The sequence below is a fragment of the Anomalospiza imberbis genome, chromosome 25 (assembly GCF_031753505.1).
Source record: "Anomalospiza imberbis isolate Cuckoo-Finch-1a 21T00152 chromosome 25, ASM3175350v1, whole genome shotgun sequence".
Taxonomy (NCBI): domain Eukaryota; kingdom Metazoa; phylum Chordata; class Aves; order Passeriformes; family Viduidae; genus Anomalospiza; species Anomalospiza imberbis.
In genome coordinates this window covers 6,777,631-6,804,512 of record NC_089705.1, presented here as the reverse complement: position 1 = coordinate 6,804,512, position 26,882 = coordinate 6,777,631, and the positions used below count along the sequence as shown (strand labels likewise).

General features: G+C 48.6%; 1 protein-coding gene across 1 annotated transcript in view; it reads left to right on the top strand.

Annotated features, from left to right (window-relative positions):
* Positions 1–26,882, top strand: part of WASF2 (WASP family member 2) — a 29,451-nt gene continuing 2,569 nt past the window's right edge. The window contains 7 exon segments of the mRNA XM_068172565.1: positions 1–140; positions 16,707–16,860; positions 20,738–20,872; positions 21,367–21,520; positions 22,589–22,706; positions 23,475–23,605; positions 24,967–25,122. Coding sequence (XP_068028666.1) covers positions 16,731–16,860; positions 20,738–20,872; positions 21,367–21,520; positions 22,589–22,706; positions 23,475–23,605; positions 24,967–25,122 — 824 coding nt within the window. The 5' untranslated portion in view covers positions 1–140; positions 16,707–16,730.

Below are 26,882 nucleotides of genomic sequence, written 5' to 3'. Positions count from 1 at the left end.
CGCGGCGGCGCGGCGGCCGGGGGAGGCGGGGCGAGGGCCCGGCAGGGCAGGGAGGGGGAGCCGTGGAATGGCGGACGGGCGGGCCGGCCCGCCCTGGTGGAAGTGAGACCGGGGGCGCGGAGGGCACAGCCGCGGACAGGGTGAGTGCGAGAGGGGCGAGCGGGCCTCCCCAGCCCCGCCGGGCCGTCTCTTCCCGGGAGAGAGAGGCAGAGGCGCTGGAGTGGGCCGCAAGGCCCTTGCCAGATAGTGAATTGTGAGGATGAGGCGGGCGGTGTTTCCTGCCACATAGTGAGCCGCTGCTGCGGGGGTCTGGGGGCTCTGTCCCGGCCCGGGGCTCCATCCCCGGCCTGACACTGCCCCAGCCCCTCCCGGAGGCCGCGGTTTGGTGCGGGGTGTGTACCCGGGCCGGGCTGGCCCTGGGGAATCGGGGCGTAGGGACGGGCTGCCCGGGGGTGCTCAGAGCCCCGGGGGTGCTCAGAGCCCCGTGCTGGGCGAAGGAAATGTCGCCTGCGGGGCTCTCCCGAGGCCTGGCCGGTGTCTGCCGTCCTGGGGTTGTCCCGGAGGTCTGGCGTAGCGGGGAACGCTGCGGGACTCAGGAAACACGGGGGTGCTGCAGGGTGCCTTTGAGGGGGGAGCAGAGGGGATCCCTCCCTTTCCAGGCACTTGCCGCCTGAGTTTGACATTGGGACTTGTGAAAACCTGTCTGTGTCCGTGTCCAGAGTGTGTCTGGGTGGGAGCTGGGTGCCCTCACTGGGGGACAGCTCTCTGTCCTGCCCGAGTTCCAGCCCCGCTCCTGGGTGCACCCCTCGATCTGTGCGGGAACACTTTTGGGTACGTGCGTCACCCCCTTGTCAATGAACCATCCACAGCACATAAAATCTAGAGCTACTTGATGTGACCCCCTGTGGGTGCTGGAGCGTGCTTAGGGAAATGGGTTGGGGTTTTTTTTAACCCTGAAAAAAGGCTTGGGTAAGGTCGGACAGTTCGGGTTAGTGCACTGACCTCCCGGTGGCCTCAGACCGTATTTCTTCCAGAGAAGAAGTAACTTGCTAGGGAATGTCCTTGTGCTTGTACCTCAGCAGCGTTCAGGTTAGTGTTGGGGTTACTTTGGGGTGCAGGTAGTCGGGAGAAAGGTGAGGGTTGCAGCTTCTCCCTGTTGGCTGTCACTTGACTTCAAGGGCCTTCCTGTGGTAGGACTTTTTATTTCCCTGTCAGAATTTCACATTTGGCCTTGCTGCTTTGCTTTCTTTAGAAGGAGCAACAGAATTGGGCACCTCTCCATAGGTCAGAGCACTGGTGGGGCTGAGGGATGTGCTGATGCTGGGAGTTCAGCACTAGGAAGCACGGAAAGTCTTAAATCTTTCAGCACTGCAGATGTTGGTGGACATGAAATTCTATTAATAATGCTTAAAAAAACTTGTGTTAAATACATCAGCTGCAGGCAGAGTCATAATTGATGGAGCCCTCTGTAACCCTCACACTTTTGTGTCCTTCCTGAAGACTCGTGAGAGGGAGAAGTTGAAATTAAAAGACATTGGGAGCCAGCTGAGGGGTACGGATGTGCTTCCCTGAGACAAAACCGATGCGATAATGTTGCTTTTATAGAATCATGGAATGGTTTGGATGGGAAGGGACCTTAAAGACTCCGATTCCACCCCTGCCATGGGCAGGGGCACCTTCCCAGCCCTGGGAAGTCCCGCTTTATGGGAAGTACCGAGTCCTGCGCGCTCGGTCACATGAGGAAGGGCAGTAGTTATGTTTTCCACCCATTTTCAACGTCTGCAGAATCAGCTGCTGCTAAACAGGAATTTATGCTGCAGGAATTCGGAACGCTGCGTTACGACACTTTTCGTTCTGATTTGTCCCTTCCTGACCTTGAGTGGGTTTTGCCATAGAAACCAACTCGTGGTTGAATCCCAGACTGAGTTAAAAACAAACCAGAGCCAACATCTCCCCACGAGAGCACAGCCAGCATGTCCAGAGAGTGACGTTGAATCCCCCTCGCGTCCAGAGCCAAGCAGGAGCGTTATCCCAGCAGTGGGGTAGAGCACACCACACACAACGTTCTGGGCACTTTGGGGGTTTTATTTCTTCTTAAGGAATGTGCTTCAGAACATGAGGTCTGAGTGACAGAGCGTGACCTGAGCTTGCAAGAGCGGCCTGACGCTGATCTTGGCTCAAGCTGCAGTTGTCACTGTTATCCCTGGGTGTGTTGGTGATGCTGGGATCAGACTTTCTGGGATTTACCTTCCCAAGCCTTGATTTCTGCACGATTTAAAGCCTGGAGGAGTGGGTATAGTCACTCCCTTGTAGCCCACCTGACATGAGGTGAAGCCTTGCGGTGCCTTCTAAGTGTGGATTGTAAGAGGATACATTTCTAGGGGTGAACTCAGTGTAAACTTTTACCTAAACTATATATTTTCCTCTGGTTTTAAAAAGAACTATGATATTTTTTTGTCTTGTCTGGTAATGAGATCAAAAACCAAATGTCCCAAATTCCATTATTTTAATTTAAAGAAATAAAACTTTTCTGATGGCTCCTGCCAGTACAGAACTGGTTTCCCTATGACTAATGTGGCACACCACACAGAAATGGTATATTTTTGTGAGTTACAACTCAGAAGGTATTTGCAGACAGTGATTCATGACAGGGAATACAACCCTTCTGATCAGTCCCCACCCAGTTTCTCAGCGTGCTTTGAATATATCTCATTCTTCAGGGCTGGTGTAGGAAAAGTTGATTTCATTCACCAATGTTAGATAATCACAGTGTGTGGGTGGAGGGGTTAAAACTTCAGTGATTGCCTCATGTGCATAAAGTTACAGCAACAAATCCCTTTCCTGGGTTTATTTTTTTCTATTTTTGTGGTGATAGAAGAACAAAGGTTGGTAGGATTAATGTTTTTCAAAAATTCAAGTTTTCTTTGACAGATTGTAATAAAAGATTATTTCAGCAAGTGTTAAGACTTGGCTTTAAGCCGTCTAGATAGTTTCTCTCAGTGGGTTTTCTGGACTCAAAATGTTTAATAACTTTAGATGCAAGGTTTTGGGTTTGCCTCTGTTTGGTTTGATGATAATACTGAGCCCTTGGTCATTCAGCTGAGCAAAATACGTTGCTCATGAGTCAGTCACAAACCAGGAAAGGGATTGAATAGCGATTGTGTTTGCGTGTGCTGTGGATAAAGTTCCTGCTGTCCTCATGCAGAATGGGACACCAGGAAAAAACACTGCCAAAAGCTCCTTCTGAGGGTTCCAACAGCCACAACCGGCCCTGTCCGGTGGCTCAGCTCTGTCCTTGCTCCTTTGTACAGTTTCTACAACAAATGCACAGGAAACAACCCAAAAGTGACACACTGTGAAAACCCAGGAAGGCAAAATGCAGCTATTTTCCCAGCCTGTCTTCTGCTGTGTTACTGTTTTCAACAACACTCTGGCTGAAATGGGATCTGTAGTAAGAAATTTGTGTATTTGAGTGTTTATTCTCACTGTGCAAGGATAAATATTTGTGAGATCAGGGCCTTAGTTACCGCAGATTAACATTTATTTAAATACTTTAGGTATTTATAAACACGGGATTAAAAAAGGCATGTAGCAATGGCTTCTGGGTAATAAGCAAATGACTGCTCAGAACAGAACCACCCTGGTGACATTTACTTCCTTTTGTATTTCTGCAACTCTGTGTAATAAAAAGATGTGTTGGCTCTTTTTTGAGGACGGGAGGCAGATCAGGCTTCACTGTGGAGGGAGTGCTTGGTAGAAGGTGATCCGATTCAGGCCTAATTTTCATTTACATGACATTTCTTTTTCCATCTGAAGGTTTGCAGGATATTTTTTTCCTTTGCCTGGGAGGCAGTAGGAGGGGAGATCTCTTCCCAGAAGAACCTAAATGTGAACTTCCACATTATTTTCTTGAGCAAGCAGCGTGAGCTGTTAATCACATTCTCCATCCCAGCTCTTTCCCCACAGTAATGGGCCTGGGAAATAGTTCATCTAGATCCTACCCTAATTCCTGAAATTGCAGGAAAGCTCTCTGGTGTTAGGTTGCTGCTGGAGAAGTGGTGGAGCTCAGATATCTCAAGTATGCTTCTGCCAGGGGCTTTCATGAAGAAATTCAAAGCACCAGGAAGCTCGATGGATCTCTCACAAATGGGTCAGTGGTGACCTGCTCTGTTCCTTCGGTGTCCTCAGTTCCTTCCTCTGTCAACTCCTCTCCACTGCAGTATCCCAGACCCTTTTTGGGGAGAAGTGGTGCTCTGAGGGATGCTGTGATGCTGAGAGAGGAAGGCGGGAGATGCCCGTGAGGCAGCAGCAGCTGGCATTGGTTCTTGAGGGCTGGAAGTTCTGCCTGGGAGGCTGTTGCTGTGTCACTGCTTCAGGTGAGCTGTTCCCAGGTTGCTGGTGACTTGTTTGCGAGGTGTGGGTTCTCCTGCATTGCTGTTGGAAGCAGTGCACAGTCCACAATGGGTCAGACACAGAGCCAGCCGTTAAATGTGGTTTGTTCTCACTGCTGCTGTAAATCAGACCTAAACCATGAGTTTGGTTCCTACTGAAAGTGCTCCCTAAGAGCTGAGCGCTTCTCTTGTGTTTGATCATAGAACCCAGAACAGTTTGGGTTGGAAGGGACCTTAAAGCTCATCTCATTGCTGTGCCACGGGCAGGGACAGCTTCCATAGAACAGGTTGCTCCAAGGCCTGTCTTGAAGATGGAGCCTGCAGACCCTCTGCTCGGAAGGGGCTTGTTTTATGTGAATGGTGACAAATTTATTTGAACAGCTCCTTTGTGAAGCAAAGCCACACATAGATTGGAGATTGAAATCCCCTAATTGTGAAGGGCATAAAAGGTGTCTTTTCACCTAACATAATAAATATGGGATTTGCTGCCCTATGATCTCATGGATACACTGTTCAGATGAGTTAAGGAACTGATCAGACCAGTTTAGGGAAGTGAAATCCGTGAAGGACAGTTAAATGATAGTGTTTGTTTCCACATGGTCGTAAGGTGCAATGGGGTGCTGCAGCATGGAGAGCTCTAACTCTGTGCTGGCCTTGTTCCTATGCTCTTTTTCTTGCTGCATTTGATGCCTGGCCATGATGGAGAGAGTACATGGGGTATCTGGAGGCTGGGTGATCCAGCGTGGCTGATCCAAAGTCCTGTGACTTGTCTTCTTCATTCACTGATGTTCCCAACGATTTTCCAGAGCGACCTGCCTCTTCCAAGCCTCCATTTCTCCCGGCTCATCGAACTGGGCTAATGACTCTGACCTTTGTTTGTAAAGCAAAAGGAAAAGGATCAACAAAATACTGGAGCTTATTTACTGTCATTACTGAAATGATGAGCAATGCCACTTTGCAGCACTTCAAAGAGGCTGTGCTTGTAAGATGCTGGAAATCCCTTGAGAGAGAAAATGTTTCAGATGGAAAAAGAGGAGCGGGAGTATTCCTCACATTCTCATCTCCTAAGTTCACTCCCCTGCAAGGCATGGAGACACTATCCCCCTCCAGCCCTCTCCCCTTCCAAATGGGCACTTTAAGATAATGCTGACAAAATTTGCTGATTTTGGTAAACTCCAAACTTGCTGGTGTCACTGCTCCAAGTTCTGCATAAATTGTTCCCATGCTGTGGGAGTTGTGCAAAGTACTCTTGTTGACCTATTGTATTACCACTAATAAGATTGAATGTGGTTTTAATTTCTCATTTCCTCTTTCTCTGGATGCCCTTTTCCTTACTGCTTAGAGTCTTACTTCAGGTCTCTCTATAGCAAAAGTCTCTTTCTGTCGCTCAAAGAATGAGCGATGCTTTGCTTTCAGAGCGCTCCGCACTGGAGGGCTTTAAGTGGCATTCAGAGGAGGCTATCAGCCACAATATCTGATGTATTGGTGTGGCTGCAGTTCATGCATGGAGTGCAAAAAATGGGATTTAATTGGGAGGGAGGGGGAATAGCGGCCTTGGCTGAATGGATGGGTGAAAGTTCCCCGACCACCCCTTAGCCCAGCAAATGGTTGAGTGCTTGCCAGAGCGGAAGCGAGTTCCCTTTCAGGCACCCTGCCTTTGTCACCATAAGAAAAAGCACACACGCACTCGTATGGGTTTGGCCTTGCAGCTGCAAAAAAACCCAACCAGGCGAGAGAGAACCATGCACACACCCAGATCCTGTTCTTTCAATACCAGCAGCTGCAGAGCCGGTGCTTTGCTGGAGGAAAGCACAGAGCTATAAACACAGCTTGTGGAAAACCTTTACCTTCTGTCTAGGGCAGCATGAAATCACTGGCCGCTTCCCTTCTGCAAGCTAAATTAAAAACGGCTGTAATTAACTTATACAAAATAGCCTTTTGGTTGCTATTGAGAATTCAGTATTGTATCAAGGAGGTTACATCTAGGGGCTGGCTTCACATGAGAGGTTTCCATAAAGCAGCTTATTATAGACCTTGTGGTAAGCTTGGCTAGAAAGGCCTGTATCCTAAATGTGGTCTAATCTCTCTTTTCCCAAAAAGATCAGTTCAATAAAGTGATGATTCCCCCTGTACTCCAGTACCTGGTCTATTGCATCCAGCTCTGGGCCCCCAACACAAGGACATGGAGCTGCTGGAGAGAGTCCAGAGGAGGCCATGGAGATGCTCTGAGGGCTGGAGCCAGGCTGGGAGAGCTGGGGGTGCTCACCTGGAGAAGAGAAGGCTCCCAGGGGGACCTTAGAGCCCCTTCCAGTTGCCTAAAGGGGCTTCAGGAGAGCTGGAGAGGGACTGGGGACAATGGCCAGGAGGATGGTACGAGGCGGAATGGCTTCAAACACAAAGAGCAGGTTTAGGTTAGATTTTGGGAAGAAATCCTTCCCTGTGAGGGTGGTGATGCTGTGGCACAGGCTGCCCAGAGCAGCCCCCATCTGTGAAAGTGCCCAAGGCCAGGCTGGACAGGGCTTGGAGCAAGCTGGACTAGTGGAGGGTGTCCCTGCCCATGGCAGGGGGTGGAACGAGATGAGCTTTAAGACCCTTTCCAAGCCCAACCATTCTGGGATTTATGGTTTCAAACACCCTTGAATAGGTTTGGATGGTCCAGAGCCTGGAGTTTGCACTGGAGATTACGTAAGGTGAGATCACTGCTGGGCTCAGAACATGCAAAATGGAAACAACTACAGTTTAAACTGAATATTTTTCTGCCTGTCCCAAGGAGATTTCACAGGCATCTGTCACCACAGCCAAGCTGAAACCTGACCCCGCTCTGTCAGACCAGGGGGGCTGATCGAAACAGTGGGGCCTTGCTGGAGTCTGCTGGAAGGTTGTTCGGTCCTGCTGGCTGCAGGGGTGGAGAAAGTGAGTCCAGGGATTGTCATGCTGTTGAGCAAAACCAGAGGACTGCTCCTCGCAGCTTCCTGCAGCTCTGCCTGCAAATCCCAAACGGCAGCCTGGGATCCTGGGCCGTGCCTGTGCCTTGCACAGATGGCTTGTGCACACACAAACGCTGCATTCAGCATTTCTGTGGGATCACCTCACTGGACACTACCGCGGAAGAGCAGGGTAATCCCAGATGTGGAACAGGCCCCTCTCCCCACCCTTGAACAGGACAAACCATGGGTGTGGGGAAAAACCGCCTGGAAAATCCCAGATAGGTGATGGCTTTTGGTCCCGGTGTGATGGGATCGTGCCTGTTCTCCTGTGTTCACAGCAGTGCCCATCTTGCTGGGCTCCTGAGATCCCAGAAGCATATTTGGGCTCTTCATGTGGCATTGTGTTTATATATTTATTTTTTCTCTCCACAATGGAAAGCTTGTGTATTATTTTGACTTTATTAAGATGCTGTTTATAAACCATTTTGACTTAGATGCTTCTGGCTGTTCTCTTGGTTTTTTGTGACCAAAATCCCTGCAGATACAACATTCTGGAAAATATCAGGGAGTCAATGTCCTTTTTTTTTTTCTCTCCCTTCATGTCAAAGGTTGACTTAAAATATTAATGCTGCAAAGATTCATTTAAGATATTAAAACTGTTCAGGCAAGAATACATGTACATATTGTAATTACTTCCTTTTTCTTACAATTAAAGTAATTGGATTATATTTAATGAGCTATTTACATTTAATAATTAAGAAAAGACTTATCTTTCCAGTATTCCCCAAGTGCAGCAGAAGGGTGGGGGCACTCAGAGCTGTGATATAATTATCTAGGCGTGAGTTGAAACTGAAAGAGCAGTTGAGCTCTATAGAAAACACTTGGAACTGGTTTGTTCCTACTCTTTCATTAATCAAAATAGTTTAGTGTGTGGCAAAGAAGGGAAGGCTGAGCTTAGCTGCAAATGAGACAGAGTTTATCTGCTGAAAAGGAAGGTTAAAATATGCTCGAACTTAACGAATAAGTCATTTAGGGGGAAAAAAGCACACCCTCTCTTTCCATATTAATTACCGAGCGCTGCCCAGGAATGAGAATGTGCTGCTGTATTGTGAGTTGGGCTTTGTTAGTGCGACAGACACAAGCCTTTCCTCTGGCCGGGAGCTGCTGGGCAGTGAGGAGAAGAGGCGCTGTGCTCATTAGCGGGAGTTCAGGCCGGGATGGAGGGAGGCAGCAGCCCTGCTGGGCTCCTGCGCAGGCATCCCCGCAGCCAGGGGCTCCTGCTGGACCTGCACGGGCAGCTGTGGGCAGGGGCACTGCTGGCCTTCCCACCTACATGGTGTCTCTTCTAGTCAAGACCCTTTGAAGTGAATTCAGCACTGTTATTGACTGTGAGGCTTGGAAAACTCTGCCCCTCTGTTGCACCCTGGTGACCTCCAGTGCTGCCTCCAGCTCTGGGGTGCTCTGCACAGGAGGGATGGGGACCTGTTGGAACAAGTCTAGAGATGCTTCGAAGGCTGGAGCCCCTCTGCTCTGGGGAGTGGCTGGGAGAGCTGGGAATGTCCAGCCTGGAGAAGGCCCCAGGGAGACCTTAAAGCCCATTCCAGTGCCTAAAGGGGCTCCAAGAGAGCTGAAGGGGGACATCGGGCAAGGGGCAATGGCTTCCCACTGCCAGAGGGCAGGGTTAGGTGGGGAATTGGGAAGGAATTGGGACAGGGTGCCCAGAGCAGCTGTGACTGCCCCTGGATCCCTGGCAGTGGCCAAGGCCAGGCTGGACAGGGCTTGGAGCAGCCTGGGACAGTGGGAGGTGCCCCTGCCATGGCAGGGAGTTGGATGGGATGGGCTTTAAGGCCCTTTCCAACCCATACCATTCTAGGATTGTGGGATTCTAGGACTGAAACCTGCCCAGTCCTCTCCCTACATACTCCTGAAATGTTTTAGAACCTATTGTGTGCTTTCAATACCCAACTACACCAAAGCTACCTGTTGATTGACGCTCGTGATGCCGCTCTGTGTTGTCACTGACCTTGTATCCTTGCCCAAATTATTCACAGGTTTAGTAGAGAGCATTCTGCTCCCTTTGCTGCTCCTGTTTCCTAGGAAGCAACAAAGCCAGAGCTCTTGTGGTGCTGAAGGAGTCCTGCCTCTCTCTCCTGATGTATACCCTCACAGCAAAGACCTTGAAACCTTTCTGTTCTGGAGCTTTAATTCCTGTTTAATCAATAGTTCTATATTCTGAGAATCAAATCCCTGTGACAGCTCTCTTTAATTGAGCTAAACTGCCTTTCTCTTGTCACGTCTCTTCTAGAGTTTTATTTAAATGCATTTGTTCTGCCTGTATCCTAGTCAGGTATTGATAGGAACACCAGGTGACCCTCTTTGTTTAACTTGTTTTTCAGCTAAATGAATGGAAACATTAATTAGTCCAATGGTTTGTTTCTTAGGAATTAAAAAATAAAAGTCTAGGTCAAACTGCTGGCTCTATTAGCACTCCAGCAGAAGCCAGGAGGATCTGTATGTTCCCCATTAGTGACACCCCCATCCTTCCACCCCCAGACAGATTTCTGACAACAGCTCTGAGCAAGTCCCTCTCCAGGAGAGCAGCCTGGTATTTATTCCAGCAAGATCATCTTCAGCAAAGCTGATAACAAAAAGTTTAAAAGGAAGAGCCAAATTTTCAGTCACACCTGTGCAATCCCCTTGAGGGCAGTAAATGATGATGATAATGCATGAGCCAGACAAAAAAACCTGCAGAAAATGGCTTTCTGAGCCTCTTTTGCATTTTTCAGAGCCAGCAGACTGGAGGGGGGGGGGGGGAAGGCAGGGGAGGAAAAAAAAAGGTTTATTTTTACTCTGGGATTGGAGCGGGCTGGTTGTTCGGTGTGTCAAGGACTGCACGCTGTACAGTCCTGGTTATGCTGCGGGAGCAGGGCTGACGTTCCCACTGTCGGAACAGGGCTGTGGAAAAGGGCAGCGCTGCTCTTGCCCCACGTTATTGCCCAAACATCCTCTTTCATAACACCGGCACATCAGGCCTGCAGAGTTCTCCACTTGGTGATTGAAGTGCGTTATTAGTACACAGAGGGGTTGTGGATGTGGATTTTTGTGATCAGCTAAGTGTGTTCTCCCAAAGGTTCTGGATTTTCAGTAGATCCTGCTTCAGGAGAGCTTTTGTGTGGTGGTGGGTGAAAACACAGCGTGTGCCTCCCATCCCACCGGCTGCTGAGAGACGGTGGGCAATGTTTTTTGCTGCGCCCGGGGGGATTTTACCCGTCCGTCTCCCCCGTGGTTTTTCGGGAGAATAGACCACTGTGAAAGGAAGCAGCCCTGCAGCTGCCCTTCACTGCTGACTCCTGCTCAGCTGCTGGCAGGCTGGGCTGGTAATGACAGATGAGCCTGTGATGCATTTTTGGGAATGAATACTTGTTACAGCTGGCGGGATGGAGTAGTTTGTGGCATCACATGGCAGTTTGCTCTATAATTTCGCTCCCTATTGCTCGGATGCAGCACTGATTGCTGGGTCTCTCTCAGAGCGTGGAACTGGAGCATTTCTGATTGCCGCATCCCACTTCTCTGTGGCTGCATTGTGAGCTTGGATATAGCCCTGAGCACTCAGCAGAGCCTTCTGCTGATTTTTTTCCCCCCTCCGTTCTCCCTGTGTGTGTGTGTGTGTGGCTGCTGCTTCCCTTTCTGCAAGTCTTTTGGGGTTACATAAAAGCCAGTCTCTTTCTGGCCATTACAGCTACATGGGGGAGTAGTTACTGCTGAGAGAAGCTTGAAATTTGAAGCAGAGTTGTCACAGACATTAGAAAGAACAGTCGGTCTGCGTTGGCAAGCTACTGAGTTAAGTCTTATTTCATACTGATGGGAATTTCAGATCTGATTATCTCCTTTCCCCCTCATTCCCAGACCTGCTGGTGTGCCTAGTCCCCTGATGGGCACTCCTAGAGGCGGCTCTCCAAAGCGCTTAGCTGAAGGCTTGGTCTCCTTGACTGTGCTGCCTGTTTGTGTCCAGGCAGAGGCTTTTGTAAGCCCTGCCGAGGGCAGGGTGGTTGGTCACCCTGATGTACTTGGAAATCAAGCCTAAATTCCCTTCCCTTTCCCAAAAAAAGAGCTCTGCCCTCCTTAAGTGCTTTGTGCTACACCAGACACTATGACAGATGATCTCACTGCTGGGGTCCAGATTTATTTGCAGATGGTCCCTGATCTAAGAGGTTGTGTGTCACATTGAGTGGGGAATTACCCAGGTGACTCCCAGTAACGCTATGCTAACTGGTCAAATACCAGTGAGGAGAACCTTGCCAGATCTCTCCCTCCACCTCACCTGTTATTTACAGCTCTTTGTGTGCATTGCATCCGCAGGGCTCGCCTTGGAGTCCTGCCTGCCTTCTCCTCTGCACCACCACAGTGACTGTGCTATCTGCCTGCTCTACAAAAAAAAAACCAAAAAACAGGTCTGGTTCCTCTCTTGCTGTGCAGTGCTGTTTTCTGCTGTGCTCCAAACCAGTTTTTAAGGAGTATTTGCTCTGAGTCTCTGTTTTCAGTTGACAGAACTTGCCTTGGAAAGCAAGTACTCAATGCTAAAACATCCCTGTATTGCTTCTCAATAGTTGTAATCAAAGTCTGTCTCCTTTATTGTTCCTAGCAATTGTTCAATTTTACTGTGCCAGCCCTATTTATTAAAAATAGTCAATAAGACACAGCTTTGTGTGAGGGGTTTATGGACTGGCAGTTCTTGTTTGAAACAAACCAATTGTACTTGATTCTAATCCAGAACTGGGATTCCTGAGTGATCTGCTGCAGCAGAGCTCATGGGAAGAGCGGTCAATGGCTTGCTGATAAGAAATCTTGGAGCAGCATTCTTATCTTGGATTTACCTCGGCTTTGCTTAAAGTGCTGGATTTGGAAAGGCAAGAATTGCAAGTCACACGTTTTTCCCCCTTTTCGAGCCTGTGCTGGGCCATGCTTGTTCCCCAGTGCCCAAGAGTATTTACAGAACTAATTGCCAAAGTCAGAATCCTCTTAAAAGCTGGTGAGCAGGACATTCAAGGTGAGAGCATATGGTGGCAGGAGCAGGGTGTCAGATCAGCAGCCATGGGAAGAAGCTCTACTCATGGATCCTGCTTTCTTGGAAAAGCATGAGGCGTCCAAGACCACGATGTGTGCAGTGAGAAAGGACAGGAGTTGTTGGGAAGGATGATGGGGAGCAAAAACCTGATGAATCCTGGAAACAAGGTGCCAGTTGAGGCTGGAAGATCAGTAGGAATGTAGGAGCAGTGAATTCAGCTTCCAGGGTTTTTTTGTGCTCAGCAAACTTTTTTCTGGGCTAGATCAGGCCAGGGCTCGGCAGAGCCTGTGTAAGCATTCTGGGAGAGGGGAAATTATGAGGCATCCTGGCAATGCCCGGCTGTAGGTGGGGCAGCAAGGGGAAAGGAGCTGTGGGGCGAAGAGCTGGGCCTTTTTGGATGGTTTGGCTTTTAGTCACTGCCCTCACAACATCATCCAGACTCTTGGAGCTTTCTGTGATTCAAGTCATAACTTGGAGGCTTCAGAGGAAGTGCTTGGGAGCAGGTAGGAAGGGTCTGGTTCAAGTGGGAGAGGAAAATAATTTGTTTCCTTGTTTTTAAGAAGGTGTGAAGCGCAGTGGTTGGGAGGATGAGTCTTTTGAACGTGGATTGATGCAGCAGGGTTTGTGGATTTTCCTTAGGGCTCTTCCAGCCAGCAGAGATCACTGAACTTCTTTCCTCTCACTGTGTTTCAATTTGATGCCTTTCTTTGTTTTCCATATTCATTAGAAATCTGTTGCAGAGTTTTCTGTTTCTAGAGGCAGTTTCCTTTTACTTCTAACATACTTGATCTCCTCTCCTGTTACACTGGGATCAGGGCAGCTCCTCTGTGCCCATGTCATTCTTGCAGCTTCTTTAAAAACAGTGTCTGCACCCCAAAACTCTACATTCCCAAAAGAAATCTAATCTCCAGCATTCATAAGCACATAGAAATGCTAATCTTTGCCCCAAAGATAAGGATTTTTGGCCTTGCAATTCATTTAAGTTGCATCTGAATGGTAGGATTTAGTTATAATATATGGTCTGTGGTCATTGTGTGACAGTGACTAATGCTTGATGACCAGGCTGGCCAGCCGGGGTGCAATTCTGCTGTGCTGTCATGCCCTGAGCACGGAAAGTGAAGCAGTTCTGGATGGCCCGTGCTTGGCACTGTGCTGTCAGTCACCTCCTTAATGACTCTCTTAAAGAATAAGAGCATGAGCCTTCCAGAAAGCTTTTTTAGCTCTCTCCCTTCTTTTATTTACTGTGTCTCCTCCCTCCCTGCCCCCAGCTCATGCCTTGTGCTGCCTCCAGTGTTTTGTTTCCTCTTCCCCTTTTGCTCTCATACCTTACCCCTTCTCCACACCTGGTTTTCTACCCTACCTGACTCCAGCTTTTGAAATACACCACTTATTTTCCAATCCACACTATTAATCTTTGTCCCGCCTTCTCACGAGGCATGAAGGTTTTACAGGAGCCCATTAGCTGTTATCTCTATCCCTACCCTCCAAACACTCCAGGAAAATGCAAGGTCTTAACAGTCTTCTTGTAGGGGCATCACCTGCTCCTTTTGCAGGTCCCAGATTTCCGTCCTAAAATCTTGAAGCTCCTCATCCTTCTGCTCGGAAGAGAGGAATTTTTGCTTTAAAATGCCTCTTACCCAAAAGCTGCTGGGAGAACAGGATGGTTGTCCACAGCCCGTCCTGCCCTTCCTGCCTCGATCATCTCTGATGCTCCACACGGTTGATTTAATCCCTTAGTTTGCTGGATCCTGGCTGGGTTTAGGGGCAGCAGAGCTGTCCCCATGGCCTTGGGAAGCGCTGCTGTGATCATGAGGGCAAAACTCTCCTTCTGCAGTGGAGTGTGGCTGGGAGGCTGGGGGTGGCTGGCAGGATGAGCTGGGCTATAAAGGGAGCCTTTTTCTTAGCCTTTATCTCTGCTGTCTTGCGCCAGTGCAAATTTGTGCTGTACGTGTGCTCTGTCTTAGTTTTTCTTTTAAGAAAAGCAGTTCTCACCACTACTCCTTGCATTTACTTTCAAAACATGCTTTGAAGGCAAACACTTATGGGGTGTCTCTATACAGGCAATGTATTCAGAGCCTTTTTTTTTTGTTGGTATTGGAGGCACCGCTCCCATTTTCTGCCCTGTTTTCTCCATTTTTGCGGAGATCAGCGTTACCTGCATTTATCCAACCATGCTACCCATCATCTCGGGGGCTTTTTTTGTCTCCTTTTATACAGAACGCTCACATCTCATCTCCCACTTCCAGGCTTATTTTTCCTGTTGCTGTTTTCCCTCTGTCTGTCCTCCACATTGGAAGGTTTCCAGCCAGGCTGTCCAGTCCAGCTCTGCAGATCCCACCATGTGTGCTCCCTGGCCAAGCCCTGGGGAAGCACAGGGGAGAAGCTGGATGCAGGCAGCCTGCAAATGCTGCCTTGTTTATGAGAGCTGCTTGTTGGTGCAGACTGCAGTCTGGGGGGAGCTGGGAAAGTTTGTCTGGCATGAAGCACTAAAGCTGACAAAAGATTGTAGGGCTTGGGCTGGAATCGATAAAACACGGGGTGTTGGGAAGGGAAGGTCATAGCCCTTCCTTAGTTCACCCTGTTCTTTAAATATCCCAGCAGTTACTGATGGCTGCAGTGGACACAGGGAAAAACAACACGGACTCGATCCTCAGAGGGTCTTGCTTTTATTTATTTGGATGCAGATCTGGCTCCCCTGTTCAATAAGGCGTTCGGTTTTGGGGACCCTTTCTGTGCAGCCTGGTCTCGTGGCAGGAGGTTGGAACAGGATGAGCTCTAAGGTCCCTTCCAACCCAAACCATCCTGGCATTCTGAGATGCTGTGAAATCCCTCATGTAGAGGCGTTGCAAAATGGCAGCAACCTACATCTGCTTGTCTGGGAGGTATCCCAGCGCCCGGTGCTGCGGCTCTTGAACTCCTCTGCCTTAATGGGTCAAATTTAGCAATTCAAAATCTGGCTTCTGAGGTAATTAGGAGGGATAATGCCCACTTCTTCCTCTTAACACCCTGATAGAAAAGCATCCAGGAAGGACTCCTGGACCTCAAAGATAAGCTGCCAGCTGCCACAGAGACTATCAAAGGGTGGCTCAAAGTCAAGAGCAAACAGCTGATTTTTTATGGTTCTTGGGTTTTTGCTGGTGGTGACAGGAAGCCATGTTCCCCAAGCTGTTCGCTTCCTGTTTTATTTTTACACCCAGCCCGAACAGATCCGCATGCCTATCACATGGGAGCTGCCTGCTTCTCTTGGGTTGTTCCTCAGCTGACCTAGAAAAGTGATTCTTTCCCCTTCTAAATTAATCAAGAACTTGGGATGTATTTGCTTTCACTTAGTCCTAAAGATTTCAGGCATGTATGATGCTCCTTCTAGTGAGCTGGTCATGCAGGTTTCCTTCTCCCTCTTGGAGCTGGAGCTGCTGTTTGATGCTTAAACATTTAGGCCTGTTAGCAAAGGAGATTTTTGTTAGTTCAAGACACTGACCTGCACATAAAAGTGTCCAAAGCATAACTTCCAGACACTTAGGTTTTCTCTAGGTTTTTTATTTTATTAGTTTTTTAAAGAACTGGAAGTTTGTCCTGCCTGTTGTACAGTCAATCCTGACTTGCCTCTGAGCACGCTCCAGTCCTGTATCCTGATTAGAGCTCCCTCAACCTTTAACTGCTCTAGCACGAAAACAATGGTCCAGTGTAAACCTCATCCCCGGGGGATTTCCCAAGGGAAGAGGGGTGCAGCCTGCAGGATAAGGAACAGTCACCAGAAAGTTTCCTGGTCAGCTGCAAGCGCTTCCTGTTGTTCCAGGAGAGCCCCTTGTGCTGCTCCAGGAGGGAGGCACCACGTGTGCTTTGGCGTGCTGGGAGAAGCCTGTTTTGTTCTTTCTTTTTTTGTGTAATAACATCTCCTGTCTTCACCTCCACGGTTTAAGCAACTATTGATTGCAAGTTGGAAATGTTTCCGAAGAGGAGCTCGTAAGAGTCGTGCCAGGCGCTGTGTGAGCGCGGGAGGCAGGAGCCCTGTCCAGGCTCCGGGCGGGTAGGAAGGGAACAACGGCTGCGGCAGCCCTGGCAGTGTGGGTGAAGATGTGGAGTTCTCCATCTCTGCCTCTGTACCTGGGCTGGTGGGGCTCTGCTGCCACTGCAAGTCAGAGAACAGGAGGATCTTTATTTCTGATGAACCAGTTTTCTCAGGGTGGGGAGCGGGGGAAAGAAGGCTTATAAGTAAAGCCGTTTGAAAGCAGGAAAAACGAACACCATAGCTCTGGTGTGCCTGGAATTTGCGGTTGAGTAATCCTTTCCTGTTTCTTTTTTGGGTTGTTTTTCATCTTTCAGAACAGTGCCTGAAGCAGGTCCACCATGCCGTTAGTAACGAGGAACATTGAGCCAAGGCACCTGTGCCGTCAGACGTTGCCTAGCGTTCCGAGCGAGCTGGAATGCGTGACCAACATCACCCTGGCAAATGTCATTCGACAGCTGGGCAGCCTGAGTGAGTACCATGGCGAGCCTGCGCGTTGCCCTCAGGAGTCGCTACTGCTCTTTATTTAGCTCCCTTTCTACTCTCGTGTTCCTATTTCTCCCCCATCTGCCTTCCCTGGGTAATGCTAAAATGTTTTCCTAAAGAAATCTGATGCTAATTTCATATCCCTGGTCCCACTGCCTTCCTATCTAAGAGAAAATGGGGAGGGGGGTGTGTGTATGTGTGTGTGCATGTGAGAGGCTGCAGTGCAACTGCAGATGGAAGGATGGAGCACAACTCAGGCTTGTAAAATGGGAGGCTCTTGGAGCAGGCAGGATCTTATGTCAGAGAACGTGCCTCTAATTGCATGCGCTACTAAATGGAGCTTGACTCTGTTGAATCTACACCATGTCAGTAGTCTTATTTTTAATGGAAGATAAATAAAGCCCCCACGCAGAAGCTCCAGTTTGCCCCTGCTGCTGTTTGTTGCGCTGTGAGACCCAAAGACCTGTCTGAGCCAAGTGGTGTCTCCAAAGCATCGGCCCTTTGGGGCTGCTCACTCAAATGGCAGCGTGAGCTGGAGCGATGCCTGGCTCAGCTCTCCAGTGGGCTGACCCGTAGCCTTGGAAAAGCTGGAGCGAGAACACAGGCCTACATGCCATAGGAGAAACAAAGAGTTAATTGTGGTGTCTCCAGGATGACTCCATACTCCATTGAAATGCTCTGTGTTCTGATTAACCACCTTTGTCCTTGAAGCAAGACTTTGATACTCAAATTAATCTATTGTTTAGCTTCTCTGGGGTGTTTGCAAGCCCTTCTGCTTGCTCTGCAAAGCAAGCCCTTGTCTTCCGCCATGTGGCAGGCAAAGTTTGGGTGCAGCCTCTTTCCAGCAGTGCAGACCATAGCTGTCACTGAAATCTGGGCCCATGTTTGCTGCCAGTCGGTGTCACATTCTGTTGGGTTGGAGAAATGTCACTGCACAGGCGAGACCAGGCTCTCTGCTTGCGTTCAACTGGCCCTCGTTGTTCATTTGTTAGGTCTGGTAGCCAAGATGGTTGTGGAGTGTGAGTGAAATCCATCTCGTGCATGTGAAATGGTGAGGAAGAAGGCAGTAAAGCTGTGCAAAGCCCAGCTGTGAGGAAGGCTCATCCCTGTTCAGAGTCCTGCTCTGGGTTAGTGTGACAGCCCTGGCCAGATCCCACAGGTTTAGACCTTCTTTGCACAGATACTCAAAGCTGCTCTGCTTCTGAAGCACTGGGAGCCAAATCACAGCCTGGTTTCTTCTTTGGGAAGGTACCCTGAGAGCTGGATGTGGGGATGTGGGGAGAAGGTGTGAGCTGCTGGACCAGTCACAGGTACCTGGGGGGAAAACTGAGGAGAGGTGCCTCCTGCTGACACTTGGTGTGAGAGCAGGGCAGGTGGGAGGGAAATGCTGAGTACCCTCCACTTCCCCAGGGTCAGCAGTATTTTAAATAAAGCAATGTTTAGACTACACTTGCACCCAAATGACCAAACTCCTGCCCCCCACCCTTTCCTCTCTCCAAAAAACAAATTCTCGCTCTCCTTGTACCTTGACTATTACAGGAACGTAGAGCAGGTTCAGTAGGCTGTGACAGCCCTGTCAAGTGAATAATCAGCCATGCCTGGTGCACCACAGTCTCTTTACAAAGATGCAAACATAAATCTTGTCAAACTTTCATATTCCAGTGAGTTTACCCTTCGTTACTTTCGCAGCTGGGAGCACTTTGTATAAGTCGACTGCACGGTTTTGTGTGATTTTACAGAATCCACAAGCTAAAGATGGAAGGACCTATTAAATCATGCTGTCTGTCTTCCTGCCAGTGCATGGCAAAGATAATTCTGATTGTAAGCTGCACTTTTGCAGTCAAAGTAACTAAAGTAAAAAATTAATCTCTGTCTTACCCCATCTAAAAGTGTTTGTGAAGCTCAGGCGACGTGTGAGATGCTGGGCAATAACTCCAGGTGCACTTACACAGGCAAGTGAACACAGACCATCTCTTCTTCTCTCTTCAGGGTCAAAACCAGTATAGAAAATGCTGTTATATATTATTTTATACTTGAAATATACTTTGCAAACCAAAGACTTAATTTTCCCCTAGTGCTTGTTGCAGTTCCTTGTGAAATTCAGAGATGTTTTTCACTTCTTGTGAAAGTACCAACAAAATTACAACTTTTCTTTTTTTGAGCTGTTGCTGGAAGGTTTCGCATTTTCCCACAGAAAAATTTTTACTCTCTTTGGTCAAATAGGAGAGCTGGTCTGTGCTGATGTTGAAAATGGAGATTGCTTCATGAAACATGGCTACAACAAGAGCTACCTGGCCCTTAGATCTCCAAACATAAAATACTTCTCACGAGTTTGGGTTTGTTAATTGAGCATATGTGGAGTCTGCATTGTCTAGGAGGGTGGAAGAAAGAGGTCAGTTGAAGTTAACCTTCAGCATTTGCTTTCTACAAACACTTGGATCTGGCATTGCCACCAAAAGGGGTGGAGAAGGTTGAATTTTAACCTGGCTTGTTCCCCGTGCTTGGCAGTGTAAGGAGATCTCCTGGGAGCAGGAACAAGGAGTTGATATGTCAGGTTAGATAGCTGGGAGTGTTTGTGCAGCTGGGCTTTGGGGGATGCCCTCGCCTTGCCTTGTGCAAGGGGTGCTTTGTCTTTCTGACCCTGTAGACAACCACATTTTCCAAAATTGCTCTTGAAATTAGACTTCCAACTGGTTTTTCTTTCCTGAGTGTCGGAGAGGATCTTTAGGAGTAACAGATTCCAGAACAAACTGTTGACCATATGATGATGCACTTCAAAACCAGACTGCTTATTGGGAGCAGCCTTGTACTCAGCAGCCGTGGCTGGAAATGTTTCCCATCAGTGGGAACACCACGGGCCCATGTCTGCGGTCGGTGCCAAGTCTGCTCTGCTGTCCTCAGTGGTGGGGGCTCCCTGTCTTGGGTTGTGCCTGGGAGCAGAACAAAAACGCAGGACTTGGTGAAAGTTCTTGGGTTTCTTCCAGGTCTCCCACCTCTGTCTACCTGTCTCTTGTGGCACTGTAGGTTTTAAACTCCTGAGGACGGGGCCATGTTCTTTTTACTCCTGTAAGTGATGCGGCTCCTGATCTGAGCCCTGGGCGCTCTCCTGGCCCAAACCATGGATGGTGCTTGTCATAGCAGCCCACTGGGTAGTCCAAGGTGTTCCAGAGAGAATGTCCCTGATTGAGAAGTTCCCCTTTGGTTGTGATTTAGAATCAATGTGAATGCATCCATTTTTCAGACACTGCCACCTGAAGGAACAGCAGGGTCAGTGCTGTCAGCTGTGGTTTCAGCTCCAGCTTCGGAATCCAGGACTGGGTCTGCTCTCTACTTCCAGAGTACTTTGAGCTTGTAAATGTGTGCCAGCTCCCCTGGAGGCAGGCCTGCTGGAGACTGAGAGCCTTTGAGATTCTCCAGAGCAATAAAAATCTAACTGTATTTCCTTGTCTAATAAACAGAACAGCAAAGAATCTTACAGGACCTTCAGATCCATCCACATTCAGACCAGTGTAGTGTTGTCAGCCCTCTTTAGTTTGTTACTTTAATAGACTTTAAAGTGTGTCTCAATTGTTTCCTTATTGCTTGAAGATCCCTTGGAAATGTCAGGTTTTGGTGGAACAAAGCGCTTTCTTCCTGGTTGTTAAACTCAACCCTGACAAACTTGAAAAGAAGAGTGGTTCTTTCTTTCTTTTCTTTCTTTCTTTTCTTTTCTTTTCTTTTCTTTTCTTTTCTTTTCTTTTCTTTTCTTTTCTTTTCTTTTCTTTTCTTTTCTTTTCTTTTCTTTCTTCTTGAAAACAAGCTGGGAGACTGAGTGTGGTCTGATGTGGTTCATAAGGGTAATGGAGACACTTTAATATTGCAGGTAAATCTGCAGAAGACATATTTGGAGAGTTGTTTACTCAAGCCAACACCTTTGCCTCTCGGGTGAGCATTCTCGTCGAGAGAGTTGACCGCTTGCAAGTCAAAGTCACTCAGCTGGATCCCAAAGAGGAGGAAGGTAATGGAGTGGAGCACAGGCGGAGCATGGTGAAGGTTCTCGTTGAGTCAGCATGGTTGGTTCAGCACCGTAAACCCAGCATGACACTGCCATGGGTGTTGGAGTGTGTTCTCTGGAGCTGAGAGGGACCGTTTCCCTGCCTCCCAGTAGAGCACTTGGACAGCTGTTTTGGCTTTGCTCTTCGGTGACTCTCCATGTGGGAACTTGCTCTCCGGCAGTTGGGTGGCAGTGGATGAATTGCTTGAACTTGGTCACAGGGCTTCCAAAGCCCATGGGCCACTCGAGGGAGAGCTGTGTTGATGGAGCAGCAGATCTTGGCAGCACGCTGGAGATTTGATGGGTTTCCCAAGGGATCTCTGGGAAAAGGAACCTGACCTTAAGAACTGCAAAGCATGCCAAGAACTCCAACTGAAATCAGATGTTCACTGCTTGGGCTTCAGTGTAGTTGGCCTGGGTCAAGCTGTTCTTCACTTGTTCTCTCTTCTTCCTTACAGTCTCCTTGCAAGGCATTAACACCAGAAAGGCCTTCAAAAGCTCCACCACTCAGGACCAGAAGCTCTTTGACAGAGATTCTCTCCCTGTACCTGTCCTCGAAACCTACAGGACCTGCAATACCCCTCCACCTCTCAACATCCTCTCACCTTACAGGTAGAGCTCCAATACCTCCTTGTTCCTTTGCAGAGAAGAACCTCTTCCTCCCAGCCTGCCAGGGAGATCCTTCCCTGTGCTGTGCTGGACTGAAGTAGCTGTTTCCACTGGGAAACTGAGTCGCTAAACAAATCCTCCAGGAAATCTCTGTCCTTTGGATTATGTGAAACTTTGCTTTTGAGGTCATACAAATGAGCATAGCTAGAAAATGGTCTCTTTGGTTTTCTGCTGTCACTTTTGTGAGTGCCTTGGGGACAGGTGTGGCTGGCTCTGCAGAGCCATGCTTGGTGTGCTGCAGATGAGGCATTTTTCTTGTGCTCCTCCGTAGCCCAATGGCTCCTTTCCAAAGGAACAGTGTGAGATGCAGAGCATTCACCTGGAGGTGGCTCTCACCCAGGTGGGTGCAGCAGGCTACTGTGATGATTCCTGAGGCCTCCACTGCTTGGTCTGAGACATCTGGTGGGACCTAGACTGGCTGTGTAACCAGTTCTGAGCAGTCCCACTCTGATTCCATCTTGTAGGTAGTAGAAGTAAAGGGGGTCAGAATCCAGAGACTTATCCCACATCCATAAATATCTTCTGAGCAGGTAAAAAGTAATTACAGATAGCTGGAGGCAGCTGTCTCCTGCCAGACGCGGCTGCACTGCAAAGTGGGAGGAGAGGGAGTCTGTGTGCGCTCACTCAGGAGCTTCAAGGACGCTGCTGGTCTGATTTAGGGTTCCTGAGCTGGAGGAGGAGGTTTTTCCACACCAAAATACAGCACAAACAAAAGGGAGTTGAAGTGAGAGACCTGCTGCTCTCCTGGTGATTGTTCATAGCAGTTGAGCTCTTCAGGTGCTGAGTAACGGAGGGTTTGTGTGAGGGCAAAAGGAGTGGGATGTGGGAGAGCTGGGATGACTGAGGTGGGGGTCTCTTCCTGTTCTGAAATGGGGGGCAGAGGCAAGAGCAGCACTTGTGACCATCTCACTGCACTTCTAAACTGTCATCTGAGATAGTGCCTTGTGTTTCCTTCCAAGAAATGTGTGACCTGATCCTTGTCTGTGTGGTTTTTTCCTCCCCCTGTTCCAGGGATGATGGCAAAGAGGCGCTTAAATTCTACACAGATCCATCATATTTCTTCGACCTTTGGAAGGAGAAAATGCTTCAAGACACCAAGGATATCATGAAGGAAAAGCGGAAACATAGGGTGAGGAAGGGAGGAGGAGGAAGTGGGAAGCGTTAGTAAATTTTGGACGCCAAATTTGCTGTCCAAAACTCAGGTTTGCACTTTTGGACTCCTATGGGATCAATTCAGCAGTGAAGTTTTAGCTGGTTTATCCACATTCTTGTTAATTAAAAAAAGAGAACAACAATACCTCTAATTGGTTTTTCCAAATGCCACTGTCTTTGGGCCTTAAATTATATCATAGCATAAGAGATCTAGCTTTAACGTACTTTATTTAGCTTTTGAGCAACTGGAGTATTAAGCATGAAAACAGATTGTGATTCTTCAATGAAAAATAACAAAGGAGAGATGTAGGGTGTGTTAGAATTCGGAGTGAGCCCATCTAGAGCCCAGTTCTCTGTGGGCAAGTGCCCATATTGCAGCCCAGAACGCTGACCACCATGAGGGCGAAGGTGAAACTTGGGCATCTCGCCACAGAGGGCAAAACCTAAATTGATTTGGGAAACTAAGCTTTTACTCTGCCCACAGGCTGCTTATGCCAGGGGGTGATGATGGCATCGTGTCTGGGCTGCTCTGGGCAACCTGATGTTGTCTGGTATTTTTTATGTTATCTGTGCTCCAGCTTTTTTATATGGAAGATCTTTGGAGAGTGCAGCAATCAGAAAAGTAAACTAAAAATCCTCTTTGAGACTGTGTCTTGTTGTAACTGCTCCAGGTCTGTCCTGTTCCTCTCTATTCCCAGTGAATTTAAAGCAAAATAAAGCTTGTGTTTGATTCCTCCTCTCTTAGAAAGAGAAAAAGGAGAATCCGAACCGAGGAAATGTGAATCCGCGGAAAATCAAAACCCGGAAAGAGGAGTGGGAGAAGCTGAAAATGGGACAAGAATTTGTCGAGTCAAAGGACAAGCATGGTCCTGCTGGGTAAGCAGGTCTGGGGCTGGGTGATTGGGATGCAGTTCACCCTGCGCTGCAGCTCCTCCAGATCCACGGATCGATACTGCCACTAATCAGATTCTCCAAAGTAAATCCGCCTGCTGATCTCAAATTTGCCAAATAAATCAGGGAGCTGCACGGTTGGAACAAGGTGGCTCTGGCTGCTCTCGCTGCCTGTGGGCACAGAGGTGTTGGGAGCTTTGGCTCTGCCCCACGGCGATGCCCTTCCCTCACACCCAGCTGAGGGTGGCATCTCGGTGCCATTGTGTGATGGCTTTGTTACATTTCACAAATGGCTCTTCACACCCTAAAGTTGAAGCGGGGGCTGTCCCCATCCAAGTATTTCAAGCTACAGATCTCTCTTTAGCACTTCTGGCTTGGGAATTCATTTAACTTTTGACACCAGCAAGGCTGGAAGCAGACCGAATTCCCCACAATGCTCTTCTTCCTTGCAGCTTCCTTTCATATAAGAAAAAAATCTCTCTTTAAATCACACTCTCCAGCTAAAAATAAAACTTGCTTTTAGTTTAATAAGAGAACAGGTTTGGTTTCTAGCAGGGGAATCGAGCAGCACAACAGCACCATTTTCTTGCTCCTCTCTTTTCTCATGTGAGTGTGTTCTTGCATTTGGATTCACTTGGGGTCCAGAGCCCCCAAAAATAGGGTGGTTCCCCCTCCCCACAGTGAAATGAGTCCGCTGAAAGCATGAGAGTATCTTTTCAGTACTGTTCCAGCTTTGAATACTTGTTTTAATGGCATTGCAGTTTCCATTTTGATACTCTATTCTCGAGCTTATTTTTTGGCATCTTTGAGTATCTCCTGTTTTTGCCACTGATGATACTCAGTGTAACAGCAAGTTCTTTAAGTCCAAGTTGGTCAAAACACTCTTAAGTGCTTTTACAAAATCAAGTGTTAGAGAAAAATGCATTTATTCAGGTGTTTGCTTGTTTGTTAAAATACATACTCCTGCTGTTCTGGTGTGCAGCAGCCATAAACAGGGCAGCACCTGAGCAGATTTTAGCCAAAGAATTACGTCGAGCAAACACATACAGGTGTGTGTGGTTCTCAATATAGGAGTCTCTGAGAAGTAAAGGGGTTTTTTTAATGATGTAAAATCATGTATTGATTTGGGTTGGAAAGGGCCTTAAAGTCCATCCCGTTCCACCCCCTGCCATGGGCAGGGACACCTTCCAGCAGACCAGGCTGCTCCAAGCCCTGTCCAACCTGGCCTTGGACACTTCCAGGGATCCAGGGGCAGCCAACCTCTCTGGACAACTCTCTGGGGAAAAAATGAGCTTTAGACATTGCCTTGAGTTCTTTAAACAATCTGTTTATCTTGCTTTTCCCAGGTACCCCTCCAACATGGTGTATCAGAACGGCAGCATCGGCTCCAACGAAAGCATGGATGGGAACTGCTACCCGCCACCGCCACAGACTGACTCTATTGTGCCACCACCTCCCTCTTTCCCAGATGACAGCCTGCCTCCACCCCCAGTGGAATTTAGGTAAGCCTACGGGATCCCTTCTGTCACCACGGAGTAGTAGGTGGTGTAAAAGGATGACATGAGACAGGCTGAGAGAGTTCAGCAGAACTTCCTAATGGGCGTTGTATGGGAACCAGAATGCTCCTGTCTGGAAGGGAAGTGCAACTGCAGGCAGGGACAGAGGCACAGGCAGCACAGCTCTCCATGGATGCCAGCCACCATCACCATTCCCAGGCAGAAGGGGAGAGCTAGAGCAGATTTATTCCACAGCGGTGTCCCAGTGAATGGCTTGGCCCCATTGCCATGGTTTTCCAATGGTTGTTCCATAGCATGTTCCTTATGTTCCATTTGCACAACGCTCTCAGGCACATAGTGGAATTCCTGGGGGTGTCCTGTGCAGGCCCAGGGCTTGAACATGGTGATCCTTGTGAGTCCCTTCCTACTCGGGATATTCCATGACAGAGCTTTGCAAAGAACAGCTTCTTTAACCTCTTTTGCTCTGATCTGTGAGAAATGCACGATGTGGGCACTGGAGATGGAGGTGTATTTAAGTTTCAAGGACTTGAGCACAGCAGCTGCCTCCTTCCCAGAGACTTGGGTGCAAGTTCAGGTCATTTACTTTGGATTGAATGAAATGGTGACTCCCAGGCACCTCCAGAGATGAGAGTTTCGGTCCAGCAGTGGCTCAAGACGCAAAGGGCGAAACAAGAGTGGACTTTTTCTTTTTTTTAAAGACATTAGAACAGAGTCAAGAGGAACAAGAGAAAGTCTGTCTGATAGACAGGGCTGCTTGGCTTCTCTCCATCTTATCCAAAGGCAGCAATGCTGCAGCAAAGGCTCTTCTGATGTGTCAGAGAGACCCAGCACTGCACTCCGCAGCCTGTGCCTCTCGGGCAGAGCAGACACGAGCTCTCAGATGAAGCTCTCACTGCCTTATGCAGTTGCTTAGATCTCTGCCCAACCCCACAGATCTCCCCTCTTCTGGTTTTGTTTTGATGGTTGTTTTTAAGGAACCCTGGGAGGTAGATTTGATCTCCAGGAGTCTGTTTTGGATCAGCACTGTTAAAAATGCTGATGTTTTTGTGGCAAATGTACCTTATTTTTCTGTCTTGCCATGGAAGGAGGTCTCAGTTTGGGCTTCCCTTGCACAGGATGTCACACTGTCACATGGGCAGTGGAGTCCTGTGGGATGAACAGAGCCTCCACAATGGGAGGTTCAGTCCCTCATGCCTTGGTGTTTTCCATAAGAGCACATTGGGTTCCCATGTCCTCCCCTTCGCTCCCCACGGCGAGCTCTGAGACATGGCTGCTGCACTCCAGCTCCGAGCTGTGGAATCCAGGGAGGAGATCCATTCCCAGCAGGTGTTCAGAGCACATGCTTTCCTGGCACCCCTGCCCTCCTCGTGCAGTTTACGCCGGCAGACATCCCTGATCCCTGCCTGGTGTGTCACGGGCCTGACCTCGGCGAGGAGGGGCAATGGCAGGGGCTCTGGAGCCAGGAGCTGCTCCGAGCCTGTGCCTGCCTGGCCTCTGACAAAGGTGAGGTGGCTCATGTTCTTGTCAGCCTTGGAGATGGGATGGAAGACAACATTCCTGCCATCCTAGAAGCTTTCTGTTTTCTGGAGGTGTAGGCCAAAAGAAACAGGCAAGGGAACCAAAACCAAGGAGTGAGGTCTCATGGAAACATCAGTTAAAGCTGGAACTTGGATTTTTTTGTCTGGACTGCAGCAAACACACATGATTTGCATTAACATGGAGACTGTACAGTCTGATCTGGCCTC